General features: G+C 39.6%; 1 protein-coding gene across 1 annotated transcript in view; it reads right to left on the reverse strand.

Moving 5' to 3' along the window:
* Positions 1–4,405: 4,405 nt before the first annotated feature.
* LOC130032401 (maltase-glucoamylase-like) overlaps positions 4,406–21,740 on the reverse strand; it is a 91,210-nt gene continuing 73,875 nt past the window's right edge. The window contains 6 exon segments of the mRNA XM_056123957.1: positions 4,406–4,497; positions 12,220–12,405; positions 13,388–13,437; positions 14,917–15,005; positions 16,502–16,626; positions 21,029–21,085. Of these exon segments, the coding sequence (XP_055979932.1) occupies positions 4,432–4,497; positions 12,220–12,405; positions 13,388–13,437; positions 14,917–15,005; positions 16,502–16,626; positions 21,029–21,085 (573 nt within the window). The 3' untranslated portion in view covers positions 4,406–4,431.

Raw genomic sequence — 21,740 nt, forward strand, 5'->3', positions numbered from 1 at the left:
TGGTTGCAACATATTACTTTCTTACCAACTATAAATGATACATAGTGTTTATATAAATAAAATTTGCATATATATACCTAGAGAAATTTATGAGAGAATTCCCTCTCTTAAGAGGACCTAAGGCTCATAAGTAATATGGTTCCCATAGTAATCCAAATTTTTTTGAAGTGCTCAGTGTCTGTCAGGAGAAGGAGAGATAGAAATAGAGCATGAGTAAGAGAAGCTAGCTTTCTGCCGTTATGAATTCCTGGAATGACAAATCCACCTTATCTTCTGCTCCAATATAAAAGAGCCTTTGATAGAGGGAAGACATACCTGGCTATGTTTTCAATTTTATATGATAGTTTGACCAAAGGTCAAGAAATGAAATTGCTACATAAGATCTTTCTATTTTTTGTGTGATACCCAACTCCCCTGTATCCTGAGTCCCTTTGTGATATCATCCATACCACCATGCTAACACACAATTCTATCTGTAGCCTGTTTTCTAAAGTGCTTTACCATTCTTTCCTGCAAACTGAAAGATATTGGGTCATATGCTTGTGGCGACCGGTGGGAAATTGATAAAAATATATTTCCAGGACAGAAGACTGTATGTGACCTAGTATTTTCCCCTTGTTTATAAGGAAGAATGTATCGTGATGTATCGTGACATGCCATCATAGTATGATGTATCGCAACATGTATCGTGACATGTCATTATAAGGAAGAATGCAACGTGATGTATCACGACATCTTATTATCTTATCTTTTCTTTGGAAAACCTGGCAGGCTACCAAAAGTATCCTACCCACACGGCAGAGTCTGGCAAACCTCCCGTGTCGTATTCAATATGCCAAATACCAGTAACAATGATGGGTCTCATTCTCCTAATACTGAAAGAGCATTGAAATGGCTCTTTTAAAATCTCAGGGCTAGGAAGAAGGAGACGTTACTGGTGCCTGCTCGAGGAAATAGACAAACAACAGGATGATCGTGATGGTGATCGTATCGTGATGTCAGGCATAGGCAGAAGTAGTTAAGTGATCAAAGAGAGTTATGGGTGGAATAATTCATCAGATCATATACCAACAATATTTATGACCCTTAACCTGGAAGACACCATCCTACAGTCAGAGGTAACCTCCCAATAAGGTAGTTACAATGAAAAGAATGAAATGTTGATGGCACTAGAACTACATCTGCTAAGAACAATTCACCCTACTCTGTATGGTTATTTGTGATAGTCATAACAAGGACACTTTTAATAAGAGAAGACTTTCTTCCTTCCCAGGTTAAAAGGCTTATGATTGTCATTTTAAGTTTGTCAGACCTACAAAGATATAAAATAAAAGAATGAGATCTGAATGAGATAGCCACAAATAGTTGACCACAGAGGTGACTGAGCCCACAGGAGTGATCCCCAAACAATTCTGGGTGTGGCCCCCAAATTAAATAAATATTATGATAATTTTGAATACAGTAGAAGGAGGCTTGTAACATAATCACCTTTATGGAAAAATTTATGGAGACTTTTCAAAAATATTAAAATGGAGCTACCACATGATCCAGCAGTTCCTTAAGATTTATGTCCCAAACACAAAACACTAATTAAAAAAGATACCATACACACCTATGTTCATTGATGGCTATTTACAATAGCCAAGCTATAGAACCAACCTAAATGCCCATTTCATTTCATTTCATTTCATCATCCTGTTATTCGTCGATTGGCTCTAGCAGGCCCCAGTAACGTCTCTTTCATCCTAGCCCTGAGATTATATTCAAGGCTCTTTAGGAGAATGAGACCCATCATTGTTACTGGTATTTGGCATATTTGGTGCGCCACGGGGAGTTTGCCAGACTCTGCCCTGTGGGCAGGCTATATTCGATAGCCTGCAAGTTTGTCCAGAGTAGGAATGAGATAATGAGATATCATAAAAAGATGTTCTGATAAGATGTCGCGCGGCCGCAAATGCGGCCGCACGGTTCCGGGAGCTGCATTTTGTAGTCTCTGAGTCTTGGCCGTTGATGAGATTACACGGCGCCAGGTTCCCACCTAAATGCCCAATAACAGATAATGAATAAGGAAGATGTACTATACGTAAAAGGTAAAGGTAAAGGCCCTCCCGTTGATCGTCGATTTGCTCGAGCGGGCCCAGTAACGCCTCCATTGGAGACTTTGTTGTTACTGTGTCTGGCATATCGAATACTCTCGGTAGCTTGCCGGGCTCTCCGAGAGGGGCGGAGGAATCGAACTCGGGTCGGCTATACGTACATAGAAAAATATTTCTCAGTGTAAGGGGGAAAATGGAGTTATTTCTTTTTGCAAAAACATGAATAGAAACAGAGAGTGCTACGCTAAGCAAAATAAGTCAGAAAAAAAAACAAATACTGGATGATCTCATCCAGGGAGTTATATAAAAAAAAGAAACCAAGGGAATAATAGACAGGATATAATGAAAATAAACCCTTAGACACTGAAGACAGAGCTTAGTTTCTTTTTTTTTTTCTTGTTTAGCTCTTTGGGTCACACTCGGCAATTCACAGGGGTTACTCCTGACTCATGCATGCAGGAATTACTCCTGGTGGTGTTCGGGGGACCATATGGGGTGTTGGAAATCGAACCCGGGTCTGCTGCATACAAAGCAAATGCCCTACCTTCTGTCATATCGCTCCAGCCCCCAGAGCTTGGTTTCTTAAGCAGGGGTAAGGGTGGGGGACAATGGGAAAGGAAATAATGACAGTAATAGGGGGGATTTGGGCAATTTATGAAAGATATGGTGCAGTAATATTGTACATCTAGAGCATGAATATAACTATTGTGAACTGTGTCACCCCAGTAACACTAATTTTGATACTCATAAAATTTAGTCAATTTAACAATATTATTCTTCATTGCCTTTTTTAATACTGAGTATGCAAACAAAAGGCAGATTTCTCATATTGAAAGAAAAAATAAGACATGAGCATGGAAATATATCTATTAGTAAAACAATCTATTAATTCATAATAAAAATGTGTCAGCTGAGCATTAATATGTAATTTACCTAACTGAAGTTTTAATTAGTATTGTATTTTAAACATTTTATTACCATTTTTGTTCAATTTGTGTAACAAGTTTCATATTTTAGTTGATATTTTGCCAAATATAATATTTTATATGATTATTAAAACCACAAAGACCCAATAACATGTTTCTATATGCCTACATATTAAGAATATCCCCATGAGAAGCATATAGAAAGGTATAAATAATCATGAATCTAATTATTTTTTGGTGATTGGAGATAGCAGAAACTCTGATAGCAAAGACAAGGTCACAAGGATTTGCTGAACAAAAGGAAATCTTAATCTTAAAGGGAGAATGATTACCACAAAAGTCAAAATACCACAAAATACCACAAAAGTCAAAATTTCTTGTAATTGCACTTGTTTTATTTTTCTCTGGAAAGTACAATATATGCATTTGTTCCAACTACAGTTGAATACATTTGGCATAGAGTAGAGGAAAGTACGTTTAAATAAAAAAGTTTTTTACATCTAAATTACATCTTCAGTTTTTTTCTTGCTCAAATCTCATCCTCATCCTGATTCCTATAAGCTTAGAGTTCCCACTAGCGTTTCTTTTTTAAAATATGTTTTAAATAAGGTGCTGTGATTTATAATATTGTTAATGACAGTTTCATGCGTACATCACTCCAACACCACACCCACCACAAGAGTGCCCCTACTCTCCAGTAAAGTCCCAATTGTCCCTCCCATCCACCCCTTTCCCCTGCAGCTCTAAACACATAAACATACACTGTAAGCAAGCAACAGAAGGCCAAAGGCAATAGAACTGAAGTGTTGGTCCACAAAACTCTTCATCTCAAGTGCGTTGGCTCTCTTTTCTCCTCTCTGTGAGGTCACTATCCATGATATTTTTGTGTTTCCTCCTTACTTATCACAAACATTTTAATCCTGCTTCTTTTCATCTTCCTTGTTTTGTTTTCTTGATCTTAATATGATGTTTTTAGCATATTTTTTCCCTCACCCAACAAGCAAATAAAAGACGTTCTTTCTGGATACGTTACTGGGGTATGAGGTAGCTCCATGACATGACACTGTCATGTCACATTTTTCCCTGTGTCCTTGTGTAGTTGCAAGAATTAGGCCCATTTCATGATTATACACACAAATGTTTAATCGTCAGAACATCTTCAGTACACATTATCTGAAGACCCATAAGTACCAAATTAATCATATACAAACATTAAAATAACCCACAAATATTTCCTCACATCCCTGAAATCCTATATGATAGGTCATAGAGAAACATAGAACAAAAATTTTAAGTATTTTTCTAATGAAGATCATAAAACAATTAACATAATAATTTTATGAGCATGAAATATAAGGGGTATGAAATCCATCCATGAATAGGCTCTTATTAAAAGTTCACAGAGTGTTTTACCATGTCAATGAAACGAAGTTTTGCAAGCTGATGTTTTCATTGGTCACAGTAATGCTTAATATCTGTTGGAAACCAAAGGAAAAGTATTAGACATCTAGTGATTGAAATTTCCTGTGCTCAAGCAAATTCAGTACTTGCGGTTGGTCTCTACAACACAGTGATTCTTTCATTATTCATTGCCAAGCTGAGAGACTGTCCTTGAATTTTCAGATGAGGAGGATGTTTTTTAACTTCTTACAACAGTACAATGATTGCTATGTGATAGAGAAAGAATATTCCTCAATAATATGTAACTGAAGAGTCAAATTGGAAAACATGTTCTCATTTCCTTCCTCAAAGCCCTCCTTCTTACTTCTCCTCCTATTTGCCTCTTATTCCTGGTTGATTGCCCATCAAGAGTCCATTATTTTATCTTTTATTTTATTCCTGAGTTCAGAACCAGGAGTTACCCCCAAACACAACTAGAGGTGGACCAAAAAATGGTGTATCATGAATCTAACTGATTTTCAGAGAAACCTTACCCAATTTGTGCCATATATTTTACTTAAATGATAACACCGCTAGTGTATTTCTATTAAATAACCAATACAGCAAAGTAATCAGCTACAAAGTCAACAGAAAATAATATGTCACATTTCTATATGCAAATAAAGAACTAGAAGAAGAATATATCAAAGGATACACTCCATTCAGAGGAGTGCCCCAAATAGCAAGTAACAGAGTCAACAAAGAAGTGAATAAAAATATCTACCCCATGATAATTATGAGCCACTTGACATAAAAGAAGACTTTAGGGAATAGAATAACCGTTCCATGTTCATAGATTAGTTAATAAATGTTTTCAGAATGATCATTCTACCTAAATTATTTTATATATTTCACACAACCCCCATCCAAATTCAGATGACATTCTTCCATGATTTAAAATAATAGCAAAGTCTGTATGGAATCATAAATCACTCTTAATTACCAAATCCAAAATAAAAATTAATAAATTGGTAAGTATCTCATTACTTAACTTCAAACTATAATATAAAGACATGGTGATCAAAACAGCATGGTACTAGAATAGGGACAGACTCTCTGAACAATGGGTTAGAAGAGAATACATAAAATAACTCACAGATCTGTGGTCAATTAATTTCTACAAAGGAGCTGAATGCATGAATTAAATATTGGGTTGGGAAAGCTGAATAGTCACATGTTAAAAACATGAAGCTGGATCTCTATCTTATACCTTATATAAAAGTCAATTTAAAGTGGTTCAAGGACCATAAAATCAATAAGTAGACTGTGGAATATATGGGAGAACACTCCAACATTTAGACCTCATAGGTATTTTCAATAATATGATTCCACTGGCAAAAGCAACAGAAATAAAAATAAATAAATATGACTACATCAAATTAAAGAGTTTCTGCATAGTAAAAGAAACACGGGCTAAAACTCAAGGACACCAAACTAAATGGGGGAAAATATTTGAACCCAGCACATCAGATAAAGGTTTACTATCCAAGATATATTAAGAGCTATCAAAGACTAACAACCAAAGTAAAAGAAAATCCAAAAACCCTGTAGAAAAATGGGGAGAGGAAATGAAAAGACAGACAAGTAGCCAATAGGCACATGAAAAAGTGCTTATCATTACTAATCATTAGGGAAATCCAAATCAAGACAACGATGAGATATCACTAGTAAGATTGGCACATAACATAAATACTGAGAACAATTTGTTGAAGAGGATGTAGCAAAAGAGTAACTCTCATGAACCACTGGTGGAAATGTTGCCTGGTTCAACCCTTACAGAAAACAGTATGGAGATTTCTCGAAAAAGTGAGACAAGAGTTGCCATATAACCCAAAAATTTCACTTCTTGGTATCTATCTCAGAACACAAAAGCATTCGCTGAAAAGGACATATGCACACCACTATTCACTGCAATACTTCGCACAATAGCTAGGGTATGGAATCAACCTAGGTGTTCAATGATTGACAAGTGTACAATGAAGTTGTGTGATATATCTATAAGTAAAGTAAAGTAAAGGCCCTCCCGTTGATCGTCGATTTGCTCGAGCGGGCCCAGTAACGTCTCCATTGGAGACTTTGTTGTTACTGTGTCTGGCATATTGAATACTCTCGGTAGCTTGCCGGGCTCTCCGAGAGGGGCGGAGGAATCGAACTCGGGTCAGCCATGTTGGCCGCTTGTAAGGCGAACGCCCTACCCGCTGTGCTATCGCTCCAGCCCTGGTATACTATACAGCTGCAAGAATGAAATGATAGGGGAGCCCAGCCGGGAGCCGCTTCTGCCCCCAGCCACGCGGCGCCGATTCCCGCCAAAGCCCAGTGGGGAGACTGTCCACCACCCTTCCTCCATTCCAGGATCCTGGGTGGGAGTGGCCTGGGATGGGCTGGGGGCGTGGCCACCAGAAAGGGGCGTGGCCTCTCAAAGTGGGTGTGGCCTTCTCCTCGCAGGCAAGAGCTTACTCGGCCGCAGTTATATCACTCACTCCAAGCACTCAGGAATTTCATCCCACAACTTGTCGCCTAATATCAACCAAAAATTTCTCACCTCTTCTATTACAATTCAACACCCACTCGCCTACTCCATTTCCAACAAAAGTTCTGCTTGAAAATAGCTGTACAAGCTCAGTACTAAATAGCACCTCCTCCAAAACTTTCACTCAATGTCGGTTATAAAACAAAGAATAATGCTTGATTGAGAAGAAGGTCAGACTCAGAAAGGTAGAAGGGTGCCTACCATTGACCAACCTTATCCAAAATCCTTTCCCACCACAGGAGGGAACAGTATGATCTGCGCGGGACGGGAACTGGGGCCCATCTTGCGACAACAAAGCTGAATGTCTCCTGGCAGTCTCTCCTCATTCAACCAGGTACAGCTTGTCCCCAGGACTTGGGACTCTCTCTGGGCAGGCGCACCTAGCTCGATCCCCTAGAACAGCCAGTTTTCCCCCTTGATCTGCGTGGGAGGGGAACTGAGGCCCACCTCGTGGCAACAAAGCTGAACGGCTCCGGTAACTCTCTCCTCATTCAACCAAAATAGTAACGGGGAACGTGAAGGACTAAACCACACTGGTCACAATGGTAAAGCAACACAAAAGCCCACCAAACTTTCTTATTGAAGAGGCTAGCCCAGAAGACACCAATAGTATTGTAGTGTTAGACAACCTCTCTGACAAGGAATTCAGAAGGGAGCTACTTAGGATGCTTAGGGAACTAAAAGACACAATGGAAAGCAATGCCAATAAAAGACAAGAGGATTTGAAGGCAGAAATGAGGAAAATGCAATCGGAAATGGAGGACCTGAAAAACCTGGTAGGCGAATTGAAAAACTCACTGGAAGGCCTCAGCAGCAGAGTAACAGCAGCTGAGAACAGAATCAGTGAGCTCGAAGATGAAGTTCAGAGACTCTCCAGAAAAGAGCAGAAAATGGAAAAGAGACTCACAGTTCAGAAACAGATGGCAAGAGAAGATCGTGATGAAGCCAAGAGGGGTAACATGAGAATTATTGGAGTCCCAGAGGGACAGGAAGAAAACCTTGATGAAGAAGAAACTGTCAAAGACATCATTGCTACAACGTTTCCAGAGCTGAAGAAAACTTGTGACCACATTCAGGAGGCCTGAAGGGTACCAGCTAGAAGAAATCCGAATAAAAATACCTGAAGACACATCCTGATCAAAATGACCAAAACTTTAGACAGAGACAAAATTCTGAAAGCAGCAAGATCAAGAAAGAAATCTCTTACAAAGGAGCATCCTTAAAATTTACAGCTGATTGTTCTGATGAAACCCTCATGGCCCGAAAACAGTGGTGGGACGTAGTGAAAAAACTCAATGAAATAAATGCCTCTCCAAAAATACTTTACCCAGCGAGACTCTCATTTATAATAGAAGGAATAACACACAGTTTCACAGACAAATAACAGCTCAGAAACTTCATAGACTCAAAACCATGGTTACAAGAACAACTAAATGGGCCACTTTAAGGCAATACAGGCCCCTCAGCGGGTAGGGCGTTTGCCTTGCACGCAGACAACATGGCCGACCCGAGTTCGATTCCTCCGCCCCTCTCTGAGAGCCCGGCAAGCTACCGAGAGTATTCGATATGCCAGACACAGTAACAACAAAGTCTCCAATGGAGATGTTACTGGGCCCGCTCGAGCAAATCGATGATCAACGGGAGGGCCTTTACCTTTACCTTTACTCCCAATCCTCTTTAAGCTTTTCCACAAAATTGAAATATCAAATACACTTCGGAACAGTTTGTATGAAGCAAATATCACACTGATACCAAAAGCAGACAGAGATACCACAAAGAAAGAGAATTACAGGCCAATATCCCTGATGAACACAGATGCAAAGATCCTCAACAAACTACTAGCAAATAGAATCCAACGACTCATAAAAAAGATCATACACCATGACCAAGTAGGATTCATCCCAGGGATGCAAGGATGATTTAACGTTCGGAAATCAATCAACATAATCCATCATATCAACAAAAGAAAAGATAAAAAGCATATAATCATATCAATAGATGCAGAGAAAGTATTTGACAAGATCCAGCACCCCTTTGTGATGAAAACCCTAGCCAAAATGGGTATAGAGGGGACTTTCCTCAACATAGTTAAAGCCATCTACCACAAGTTTACAGCAAGCATCATCCTCAATGGGGAAAAACTGAGAGCCTTTCCTCTAAGTTCAGGGACGAGACAAAAATGCCCACTCTCTCCACTGCTGTTCAATATAGTACTGGAAGTACTTGCAATAACGATTAGGCAAGAAAAAGATATTAAGCGCATTCAGATAGGAAAGGAAGAAATCAAGCTCTCACTATTCGCAGATGATATGATTCTATGCTTAGAGAACCAAATAACCTCCACCAAAACACTCTTAGAAACAATAGACTTGTATAGTAAAGTTGCAGGCTATAAAATCAATACACAAAAGTCCATGGCTTTCCTATATGCAAACAGTGAGAGAGAGGAAAGCTATATGAAAACAACAATCCCGTTCAGAATTGTGCCCCAGAAAATCAAGTACCTGGGAATCAGCTTAACTAAGGATGTAAAGGACGTGTACAAAGAAAACTACAAAATGTTACTTCAGGAAATAAAAGAGGACATGAGGAAATGGAAAGATATCCCCTGCTCATGGGTTGGGAGACTTAACATTGTCAAAAAGGCAATACTACCGAAAGCATTGTATAAATTCAATGCAATTCCTATAAGGATACCCATGAAATTCTACAAAGAAATGGAGCAAACACTCCTGAAATTTATATGGAACAATAAGCCCCCACGAATAGCTAAAGCACTTCTTGGGAAAAAGAAAATGGGAGGAATCAACCTCCCTAACTTCAAACTGTACTACAAAGCAGTAATAATTAAAACAGCATGGTACTGGAACAAAGGAAGAACTGTAGACCAGTGGAACCGGATTGAATACACTGACATCTCCCCTCAATCATATGATCATCTGATCTTTGATAAAGGTGCAAGAAATGTGAAGTGGAGTAAGAAAAGTCTCTTTAACAAATTGTGCTGGCATCACTGGTTGGCTACATGCAAAAAAATGGGCTCAGAACTCTGCCTCACACCATGTACAAAAGTAAGATAAAAATGGATTAAAGACCTCAACATCAGACCAGAAACCATAAGGTACATTGAAGACAAAGTTGGCAAAACCCTCCATGACATTGAGGCTAATGGTATTTTCAAAGATGCCACGCCACTGGCTGAGCAAGTGAAAACAGATAGATAAATGGGACTATCTTAAACTAAGAAGCTTCTGCACCTCCAAAGAAACAGTGACCAAAGTACAAAGACAGTCTACAGAATGGGAATGGATATTCGCCAAATACACATCTGACAAGGGATTGATATCAAGGATATACATAGTACTGGTTGAACTGCACAAGAATAAAACATCCAACCCCATCAAAAAATGGGGCAATGAAATGAACAGAAACTTTCTCAAAGAAGAAATCCGAATGGCAAAAAAGCACATGAGAAAATGCTCTACATCATTAATCATCAGGGAGATGCAGATCAAAACCACAATGAGATACAATCTCACACTTCAGAAACTGGCCCATATTCAAAAGAACAAAAACAACTGATGTTGGCGTGGATGTGGCAAGAAAGGGACACTCCTTCACTGTTGGGGAGAATGCCGACTGGTTCAGTCCTTTTGGAAAACAGTATGGACGATTCTCAAGAAATTAGAAATTGAGCTTTCATTTGACCCAGCAATACCACTCCTGGGAATATATCCCAGAGAGGCAAAAATGTATAGTCGAAGTGACATCTGCACTTGTTTGTTCATTGTAGCACTCTTTACAATAGCCAGAAACTGGAAGAAACCTGAATGCCCAAGAACAGATGACTGGTTAAAGAAACTTTGGTACATCGACACAATGGAGTACTATGTAGCTCTTAGAAAAGATGAAGTCATGAAATTTACATACAAGTAGTACAATATGGAAAGTACCATGCTAAGCGAAATGAGTCAGAAAGAGAGAGATAGACATAGAAAGATTGCATTCATCTGGGGAATATAAAGTAACAAAATATGAGATTAATTCCCAAGAATAGCTGAGATCAACATCAGGAGGATTACTCCATAGCTTAGAGGCCAGCCGGGTATTCTATGGGAAAGGGCAGTTCAGATAGAGAAGGGAGCACCAAATAAAGGGTGTTTGGAGGATTCTCCCAGGAGGGGAGATTCATGTTGAAAGTAGACTATGGACTGAACATGTTTGCCACTCAATGCCTCTTTTGCATACCACAACACCCAAAAGGAGAGAGAGAACAAAAGGGAATGCCCTGCCACAGAGGCAGGGTGGGATGGGGGGGACAAGGGGGGGGATATTATCCATGGTGTTGGAAAATGGGCACTGGTGGAAGGATGGGTATTTAAGCATTGTATAACCGAAACCCAAGCACAAATTTTGTAAATCTACAACTGTACCTCATGGTGTTTCACTAATAAAAAAAAAGAATGAAATGATACAACACACTGAAACTTGAGTGAGGCTATCATACTAAATAGAGTGAGAAGGAGAAAGTCCAATGCTGGATGTTCTCACTTATCTGTAGTATATAGAATAAGAGGACAAAAAATGAAAGTTTTCAAAGGAGAGATAGCTTGCTTACCCTGGTCCCTCGATTATAGAACTGAGAATGATAGGGAAGGTTAGAAACTGAAGGGGGAAATAAAAGGAGACAGAAAGGAGACAACCAGACTAGGAGGAAGGGGCAGTTTGAAGATGAGGCAGTTTATCTCAAATTACTGAGAGCTAATTGTTCTCAGTAAATATCTGAACCACAGAACAACAAGAACAAAGTGACTGAATGAGACCTAAACTACAGCCATGACACTTAAAAATGTGCCCATCAAGGAGGCAGGCCAGGGGTGTCAGGGAGATTGGGGACATTGGTAGTGGGAAGTTAATACTTGGTTTGTTGTTGGAAAATTTATGCTTGAAATTCAACCATAAATAACTTTGAGAATCACAATGCTTCAATAAAAATCATTTTCAAAGAAAGAAATTACCCTTAAAAACAATAACACATAAAATAATAAAAAATATAATAAAAACTAAAGAATTTAAAATACAGAAAAGTTGAAAAATATAAGTTAAATTATTCCTTACATTTCTTCACATTCAATGTTACCTCGTCTAAATTGAAAGGGAGTCAGATAGGAGTTATACAACTAGCTCAGGACTGGGAAATACCATTGAACTTTTCAGTGGTACAAACCTTTGATGTAGAGTTGTAGCTTGCTTTGGGTGTTATAACTTGTGTATCAACCTCATTAATCAAAACAGTCATCTTGATTTGGGCTGTGGAGGCTCTGTCCACTCCCCAGATATCAATGAACCCCAGCAGCAGAGGGTTTGAGTCGCTAATGTAGTTGTTGAAAACTATGTCACTTTTCATCATGTTCTGTCAATAGGAGATACAAGAAATTAGAGGAGGTAAAAATAGAAAACCCTTTCAACTTTTCCTTTTTCTTTTTTCAACATCAGAGATTGAACCCAAGGCCACAGACATGGAAATCCTATCTATGCTCTAATGCTGAGCAATATCTTCGGTACTTCCCAGCCTATTTTTATCAATTATAAATGTAGAAAATTTACAGTGTAGGCATTTACAATGTCAGAGTTATCTTCTAATGCTCTTGGATAGTGCCCTTGAAGGCTATGATTTTGAGATTCTATCCCTTCTTGCCATCTGTCCTCTAACTTTGTGTTGGCTGAGGGCCTGATAAATATCTGGCATTTCCCTGAATTCCAAAGAGACAAAGAGTCTCAGTATCAGAAACCCTACATGTGAAGAAATCATAAAATGTGCAGGTCATTCTATAGCAATTTAGGACTAAGGGTTAGGTAATATAGATGCAGTCTGTGCAGGTGTGGCATAAGTAACCAATGAAACATGTTGGGCTTAATCACAGAAACTGCCCTAGGTTCAAACTAAATCTCCATCTTGAGTTTAGAGGAGTGAATAATGCATATTAAAAAAGTAATGAAGTCCAAAAGGAGAGAGAGAACAAAAGGGAATGCCCTGCCACAGAGGCAGGGGAGGATTGGGGGGTGGAGGTGGGAGGGATACTGGGATCAGTGGTGGTGGAGAGTGGGCACTGGTGGAGGGATGGGTATTTGATCATTGTATAACTGAAACCCAAGCACAAAAATTTCTAAGTCTACAAGTGTACCTCATGGTATTTCACTAATAAAAATTTAAATTAAAAAAAGAAATAAAAATGAAATAAATTCCCAATGGGGGGGATGAAGGAATTGTAGGTGGTACCTTAGGCCCTTCAGATTCTCATAGCATCAAGTACCATCTAGAATCCTGGGTGCCATGCAGAGCCCCAGGATACTAGCATAACTCCATTATCCCTTGGTTTATCAGCCACACTTACATTGCTGACATAGAAGTTTGCCAAGTAATAGCTCTTTTTTCCAATGGTATCTGCAAACAACAAAATAATTGTCATCACGAGTTATGCTCTAAGATTCTATCAGTTACTTGTTAGTAGAGAAAGTAGACATGATTTTTGTTCATTTTCTGTGCCATTTTTATTCTCTACAGAGGTTTATTTTGTGAGGGCAAAGTCGGACTGTGCCCCCAGCCTCAGTTTGTACTAAATGTTTGCAATAAGTGTATACAGGTATGCAGCTGTGTGGCAAAGTCACCTCATTGCATGTGGTTTCCTAAACAAACTCTTAATTCTTTTCTTTCTTGTGATCGACCACTATCAAAAGCTCCCTTGTCACCTCAGAATTGACAGACTCCTTCTGCAAGAGCATACATATGTGCACACTCAGAGGTGAACAGATCACAAACACCAAAGCTGAAGTCTTGCTCGGTTTAAATTGAAGAGTATTTAGGCAATTTTCAAATACAATCTTCAAAGAATAAAAAAAAAGTTTTCCTTCTCTCTTGTTCTTCATTTATGCCACAGGTTCAGGGACATGGGAAACTCCATTAAATTTCCCTAAACAGAAACAATTTTCAGACTTTTCCATGCTACATTCTACATTTGGCACCGCCCCTTCCCCAGGTGGTTGCTTCTCATCTAATTTGCTGACCTAAATCTAAAGGAAAACAGATATCCTCTAGAGCTTCGTTTCCTAAAACAAAGGCGCCAGTCCCATCTGGGGTGACGTGATTGAATGTGGGCTTGCTAACAATTTGGCAATAGTAAAAAATTTCTGAACACGCAATGACCAAAAGTAAATTCCAAGTCAAACGTGTCACAAACCATAGATACCACTTCCCTGTGCTACATTTCGTGGGTGAAAAAGGATCATGAGAAAACAAAAATGCAACAAGTGTTACTCTAGAGCTATGCCTTCAAAGACAGTAGCCACTCACACAATTTAAATTAACATGAAACAATATTAAGAACTTAGGTCCCCAGATGCATTAGTTGTGTTCAAGGTGCCATTACACACATATGCTTAATGACTATTTTTTGACAATGAGATCTAGAACATTCCCATCATTGTTAGAAGTTCTATTGGACGTCACTTGCCTGAAAATAGCTAGCAGTGCTTGAATCATCTACCTAAAATTTTGCGAATTGCTTCAAGTTAAAAACACCCACACAAGATAGACGCACGCGTCTTCTTTATTTTCCCAGTGAACTATGTCCTTAGGAAATGTGTCCTTCAGCAGAAACCAGACAGAAGAATCTCTCAGAGGGGACAAAGATTTTCCCTACAGCTTCCACACTGCTTCCGCAGCAAATTTGGTCACTGAGAGTTAAGCTTTATTAACTCACAGAAATCATGTACAGTATGTGTCAAACACTTAGAAGTAATACACGGTTATTCTCTATTTAAAAGTGCTAAGTAACAGTAACCTTAGAAAAGGAGAAAGCAGGCCTATGCAGTGCAAAGGAACTTTGCCTCTGAGATGGACGTGAATCAGAGCACCATGACTTACCAATGGTTTTCCCATCGTCCCAGAAGAGCTTGCCTTCAGCAGCTCCTGCATCACTCAAGGCAACCTTGAAGCCTATAAAATTTTGACGACTGCAGGGAGAAAGGAGAGAAATATTAGATATAAACAAAGCACAGCAACAAGCCCAGGCTGTTCATGAAAACAGAGAAAAGTACTCTGTGGTGTAAAAATTGTTACACAGATTGAAGGGACTTGGGATTTGCTTTTAGTTCTTGTCTCCTTTAGCTATCAAACTTCAGGCTTGAAATGAGTTAATTAATCAATCAACTGATCAATGGGGATTTTTTTCCCTCTAAGGCTATGTAAGCCTATAAGAAATGAACAGTATCTCATTGGATTTCTTCCTTTCTCCACAGACAACACTCCTTGCAAGGTTTGGGGAACCATGTGTGGTGCCAGGAAGACCACTTGCAAGGTAAGCACCCTATTCGCTGTACTGTCACATTGGCCCTTAAGTTCTTCCACTTTTAACTGAATTTTTAGGCTCAACTGACAGGTTTCACAAATTTCAGTGCATAGTTGAAATTATTAGCTAAATTTACAAAAACTTACTAACTGAGAGATTCTGAGTTCATTTAACTTTTTGTATTCTCTTTGTCCAACAGCGAAATGTGAATAATTTTTTATTAGAATAGAAAACTCTATTTTCAACTGTGAATCTTGACCAAAGTTGACCCACAGGTGTGAAAGGATTGAAAACCACTGATTTAAATCATAGATTTTATTATCTTATTTTTGTTAATAAAAAAATAATCTACAAAAAGAACCTCCATTTTCAGTACTGTTCGAAAAGAAGAGTAGGGATTCTTGACTTGATACTATTATTATTACAGAGATGTAGGTCTAGAAATTTAAAAGGAATCCCAGACTCAGGCTTAATTTATAATAAAGTTTGCAAGTTTTTGGATAATAGCTTTCTTAGTAAAGAGTCCATTAAGATACAAGTTTTTCTATTATAAGCATAAATATCCATGGCCTCTGTATGCTTTTTCAAATGCACATAACAATTTCTAACTATTCTCTCATCTACGTAGATCTAATGTATTTGCCAATAATAATGGACTATGGAGGAGGGATTATTGACACTTGATGACGAACATGGGGTTGGAACATTGATTTGGAAGAGCTGTGAAATTGTATTCCTAAAACAAGACAGTCTTTTAAAAACACAATGGTACCGTAATTGGAAAAAGTTAACACTTAGGAAAACCCATTGAGCTGCAGAGATACTATAGGGATTAAGGCACTCTCCTTCCATCCTGCTAACCCTGGTTCAATGCCAATAACACATATGGTCCCTTGAGCATCACCAGGGATTATGCCTGAGTACTGAGCTAGGAATAGCCCCTGAACATTGTCAGGTGTTTCCCAAACTTCCATCAGTTCCCCCTCCCCAGAAGAAAGTCCATAATCACTTGTCAAAAAATTGACTAGAGAGGTCCAACAAGCAAAACAAGCAAAATGCTTAAAGTGCTTTGGAGCCTAAAGGTAAAGTTTCCATATAGCTGGGTTTCAACATGATCTGAGCTTAGTGACATGCAATAGGGACACCTGGCCAGTCACTCACCTGAAGTGTGTGTTTTGTGCAGGCACTTGCCAGGGCAGAATGTAGCCTCCACGGACATGGAGATTAATGTGGTTGAGAGGGGCTGACAAGTTCATCATTACTCCCTTTGCTCCAATGTCCACACCCTGCAGACAAGAGGGAAAGAGATGATGAAGGTAAGAGCACGCCTCTTTGAACAGGAAATCGCCATGCATCTTGTCATCCCATAGAACTTGCTGCCCTTCCTGACCTTTCATACACCCTCAGCTGCACTCCTCAGACTTTTTATTTTATTTATTTATTTTGCTTTTTGGGTCACACCAGCGACGCACAGGGGTTACTCCTGGCTCTGCACTCAGGAGTCACCCCTGGCGATGCTCAGGGGACCAAATTGGATCCTGGGAATAGAACCCGGGTCGGGTACGTGCAAGGCAAACGCCCTACCCTCTGTGCTATCTCTCCAGCCCCTGCATTCCTCACACTTACCCAGCTGCTCCACAACTGCTGTTCTGTCCAGCAGCAGGTCGGGATCCCTTCTCACAGGAGAGGGGGGTTATTCACTTCTGAACACTTCTATATACACCCCTCAAGGCATTTTTCCTTCTCTTTCACCGTGATTCATCTTTCTTCCCCAATTTCCTCTCCTACTGACTAAAATAACACCTGGCACATGCTTAACAGGAAAGAATTTAGTGAATGGTCTTGTTTTATGAATCTTTACCATCAACTAACTCTGTCTTCCTTAACATTCACTATCTTTTTGGTAGGCCACACCCAGCTATGCTTGGGGCTTCCACACTGGCGCCAGTCTCACGGATCACTTCTGGCAGTGCTCAGGAGATCATATGTGGTGCTAGAGTCAAACTCAGATCAGTAATATGCAAGGCAAGTGCAGTGCTTTACCAGCTATACTTGGTCTTCAGCCCCAAGCTATAATATCTTTCCTCTTGTATAACATTCCAGTCATCCCATGATATTCTTGAGGGTACCACTCAAGAATTTCAGTGAAATGGTATCACCCTGCCGAACTCCTCTCTTAACATCCATGAGCACTTTCTTGTAGAATGGTGAGATCCTGGTGGTGAATCCATAATACAGCTCACAGAAGATCTGATGTACTTAGGTTAAACACCCTGTTTGGCTAGGACTTCAATGATCACTTCAGTCTCAACAGAATCAAAGGCCTTCTTTAAATCGATGAACATTGGACAGAGCAGCATCTTGAACTCTGGCAAAAACTCAATGAGCTTGGTCACAGTATATATATGGTTGATTGTGTTGAATCCTTTTTGGAACCCAGCTTGCTTGTATGGTTGCCCTTCATCTAGTGTTCTGCCTATTCTATTTAGGATGATTCAAATGAACAACTTGTAGATGGCAGAAGATGGGGCGATAGTTGCTGATGTTGTGGATGTCTCCCTTCTAGTACAGTAGTACAGTCCTGCTGGTTTTCCATTGGTTCAGAATCTTGCATTCAGACAGGTAGCATGTGAAGAGCCGAACCAGTGTATTGATGAGTGCTTCTTCAGGTTCTTCAGGTGTTCAGGTCTGACCTTGTCTGAGCCAGGTACTGTGCGTTTCTTTACTGAAAGAAATTACGTGTCAGATTTTGGAAGGGAGAACGTTGGGAACAACATATCTATCCTGCGGAATTTGGTATGTGAACAGGTGGATGTGGTTATCAAAGAGATCTGAGTAGAAGTCATGGATAATCTTCTCCATTGCCCTTCTGGAAGATGTGAAAGATCCATCAGGACATCAGAGGACAGTCATCTTGGTCTTGTAATTGGCTAAGGACAGGCGGGCTTTGTGAATGCTTTTCCCGACTTCTGCCACATCTACCAGCACTGCTGCTCTTCTCTCTTTGAGGTCTTTGAGGTCTTCCTTTATCACATCTCTGCACTGCTTTGCAAGCTTGGACATCCACTTGTGGTTGCCTGAAGCATGCGCCAAACCAGGTTGGCGAATAAGCTCAAGAGTTTTCGAAGATAGGCATTTTTTGTGGCTATCTCTCTCTTGGTGTTCCTCGCATAATCATGGAGGTGCTGAACTAGTCGATTGTATTCTTCATAAGTGTTGTCAGTGACAGCATCTTCCCATGTTGCAGCAATAGTGCCAAAGAGCTCCCACTTGCTGGTCATTCTGGGAGTTCTCCTCTTAAACTTTGCAGCCCTTTCTCCCCACTCTGTGAAGTAAAATTCTGCATGAAGGAGATGGTGGTCCGATCCAGTTTGAAATTTTGGGACAACAGTGCTATCAGTCAGGCAAAACCGTCAATTGAATATGATGTGGTCAATTTCATTGTGGAACCGTCCACTGGGAGACTCCCATGTCCAATTTTTTATATTTGGCCTTCTGGAACTGTGAGTTACCATGGATGGTCTTGGTTGACAGGATGAATTTAGACAGTCTCTCACTCTGTTCGTTCCATTCTAGACCATGGGTCCCAATGTGGAGTTCTTCGGCTGATCTTCTTGATCCTATCTTGGCATTAAAATTACCAACAATGATCTTGTAGAAGGTGTGGTCTTCTATATAGAACTTCTCCAGCTCCATGTAGAACTTCTCAAATTCTTCTTCATCATAATTGGATGTTGATACATAGACGACAAAGATAGAAACTGCCGGCAGTGAGCCACATCTATTCAAGTGTAATCGTCCCATTCGGGTTGTTAGGCATTGGAATGAATCAATGATCATGGCCAAGTTCGTGTTGACAAGGACACCAATGCCTCCGACGCCTCCTGTGTTGCATGTTCTGAGGAATAGTTCTTCTCCAGTGTCAAAAACGGTGTGATGTGATTGATGCCTTCTTGTCTCGGTCAGATCAATGATGTCATACTTGATCTTTCGTGCTTGTACCATCAGGTCCTCGATGGATGCATCAGATACCACCATACATGCATTGAAAGTACAGACAATCATTTTTGTCTTTCTTCATTTTGGCAGCCTAGTTCAGCCTTGAGATTTTATCAGCTGCTCCTTCCTCATCCTTCTCAACGCTGCCAAATCAGTTACTCCTTCAGGGTCAGGGGAATGAGACCCATTGTAATTGCTGGTTTTGGCATATCAAATACACAACGGATAGCTTGCCAGGCTCTGCCGTGTGGGAGGAATACTCTCGGTAGCTTGCCAGTCTCTCCAAGAGGAATTGGGGCGGCCTCTAATTGCCCTTGTAGGTGTTCCCATGGTTCAAATCGTATTTGAACCCTATCAAATATGGCGCAGCAATCCTGAAAGATGGGTATTAAGTGTCTTATGATGTGTCCGGAAAACATCCTGGAGCGTGGCGGCGGCTGGGTAGTGGAGTTAGTGGATTAAAACACTATTTTAAAACCCTAACTTATGTTCTATGCTGTAACCAAGAAAACTACCCAATGAAAACCCTTAATTCATATACATAGTCTGCTCTTAATGTCATAAAAATTGTTAATGAATAAGACAAATTGGATTAATTCTATGTCTCCTCTCTTTTAAATGAAGGCACAAACCACTCAAACTACTTAATGTATTACATGATGAAATAAGAGAGGATGAGCAAAAATAGATTTTATTGTATCTATGTTCACCAAGATCAACCGGGACAAGCAAAGTTCTCTACAAAGAGTAATTAACTGAATCAGAGGGTAGTTGTATTCTTTTCTTCAAGATCTATTCTCCATAATGACTATAGCTACTTATATTCCCACCTGCAGTTTGCTGGGCATTTCTTCCCTAAACCTGTCCATCATTTATTTTTTTATCATTTTTTGATGGACATTCTTGCAGTGGGAAGTGGTATCTCTTGGTGCTCAAAAATGATTAATTTTGCTTTCCGTTTTCTACTGTTTGACCTTCTGTATGTTTGTATTTTTATGGGTGAAGGTACTTTGACTTTCCTAGTGAACTTTTTAAACATCCATCTATCTTTCAGGATACCTTTTCAATAATACCCAACTCCCCAAATGTCTTCATTTTTTACCTAGTCTGCCTGCATCTATTTTTCTATAAATGTCTACATGGGGGTTTATTTTTCTACAATGTTTTTAGATAATTGCTCTGTTCCTTTCACATGATCCCATACATTTCAGTAATAAGTTGCATCAGTTTGTGTATCCTCTGTAACAGGGATTAATAAACTTTGAATGTAAAACGCCATGTAAGAAGCACTAAATTTAAAAATTATGCTCCAGCTAATTTCTGATGTAACCAAAGAACTCTGTTGTCGAATTGGGAACCCAATTATTGTCGATAAGTTAAAAAAAATGCCTACAGTGAATTCCAATAAAACGTTACTTACAAAACCAGATGCCAGTCAGGTTTGATAGTGGAGTGCATTTGACTGTTTTAAAGGAGAAAAAAATAATCATGGATCTCCTGGTTCTATGCCAAGGATCCTTCTTGGCTGGGTTCACGAGAATATATGGGGTGCTGAGGGTGGAAACTAGGGCAACCTCATGCAAGTTAAGCTCAACACTATCTCTCTAGCTCCTATGCAGTCAGAATTTTATCTGACATTTGAGCACACTTCTGTTTTCCCAGGTTGCACACACAATCAGAAAAACTTACCGTGTGGTAATCATACCAGCGGGCATCAGGAAAATATGCATTGACAGTTCTAGCGTTCTAAAATAAAACACAGAGGCATGGACAGTGGGCTATGTTATTTATCCAGAGCAGAGTAACCAATTTGCATAAAAGATGGATCAAAGAGAAATGACACCCATCTCAGAGCTCTAGAAATCAATAATATTGGGGGAGATTCTTCTGCCTTTCCCCTTCTCAAATGGGAAAAGATCTGCCTACCTTAACATGGCCATTTCCATAAAATCTATTGGGACATAGCCTTGACATAGAAGAGCATTATACTTGCTCTTTAACTTATCCTGTGCCCTCTCTAAAGATAAAACTTGAGGCTGGGATCAAGGCAACCCCAGTTTTATGGTGTTTATGTCAGGACTTTACAGTACCAGATAGAAAGTTGAGGTATTGAGGTGCTTGCCTTGCACACGTTCAACCCTAGTTCAAAATATGATACCACATATTGGTTTTAAAAACAAACCCAAGAAATGATTCCTAAGCAAAGAGTCAAGAGTAAGCCCTGAGCATCACGAGATATGACCCACAGTCAAGCAAACAAACAAAACATACTTCAGAAATTATTAGTAGTGTAATAAATTTTGGGAGGATATAATTAACTAGCATTTTAGTCAGAAATACAATCACCACCAAAGTAAAGGAGGGGGTACCCCAAATCCTCTGACAGCAGGAAGAGAAGTAC

This window comes from Sorex fumeus, unplaced genomic scaffold (genome assembly GCF_029834395.1).
Source record: "Sorex fumeus unplaced genomic scaffold, SorFum_2.1 ptg000048l, whole genome shotgun sequence".
Lineage (NCBI taxonomy): Eukaryota > Metazoa > Chordata > Mammalia > Eulipotyphla > Soricidae > Sorex > Sorex fumeus.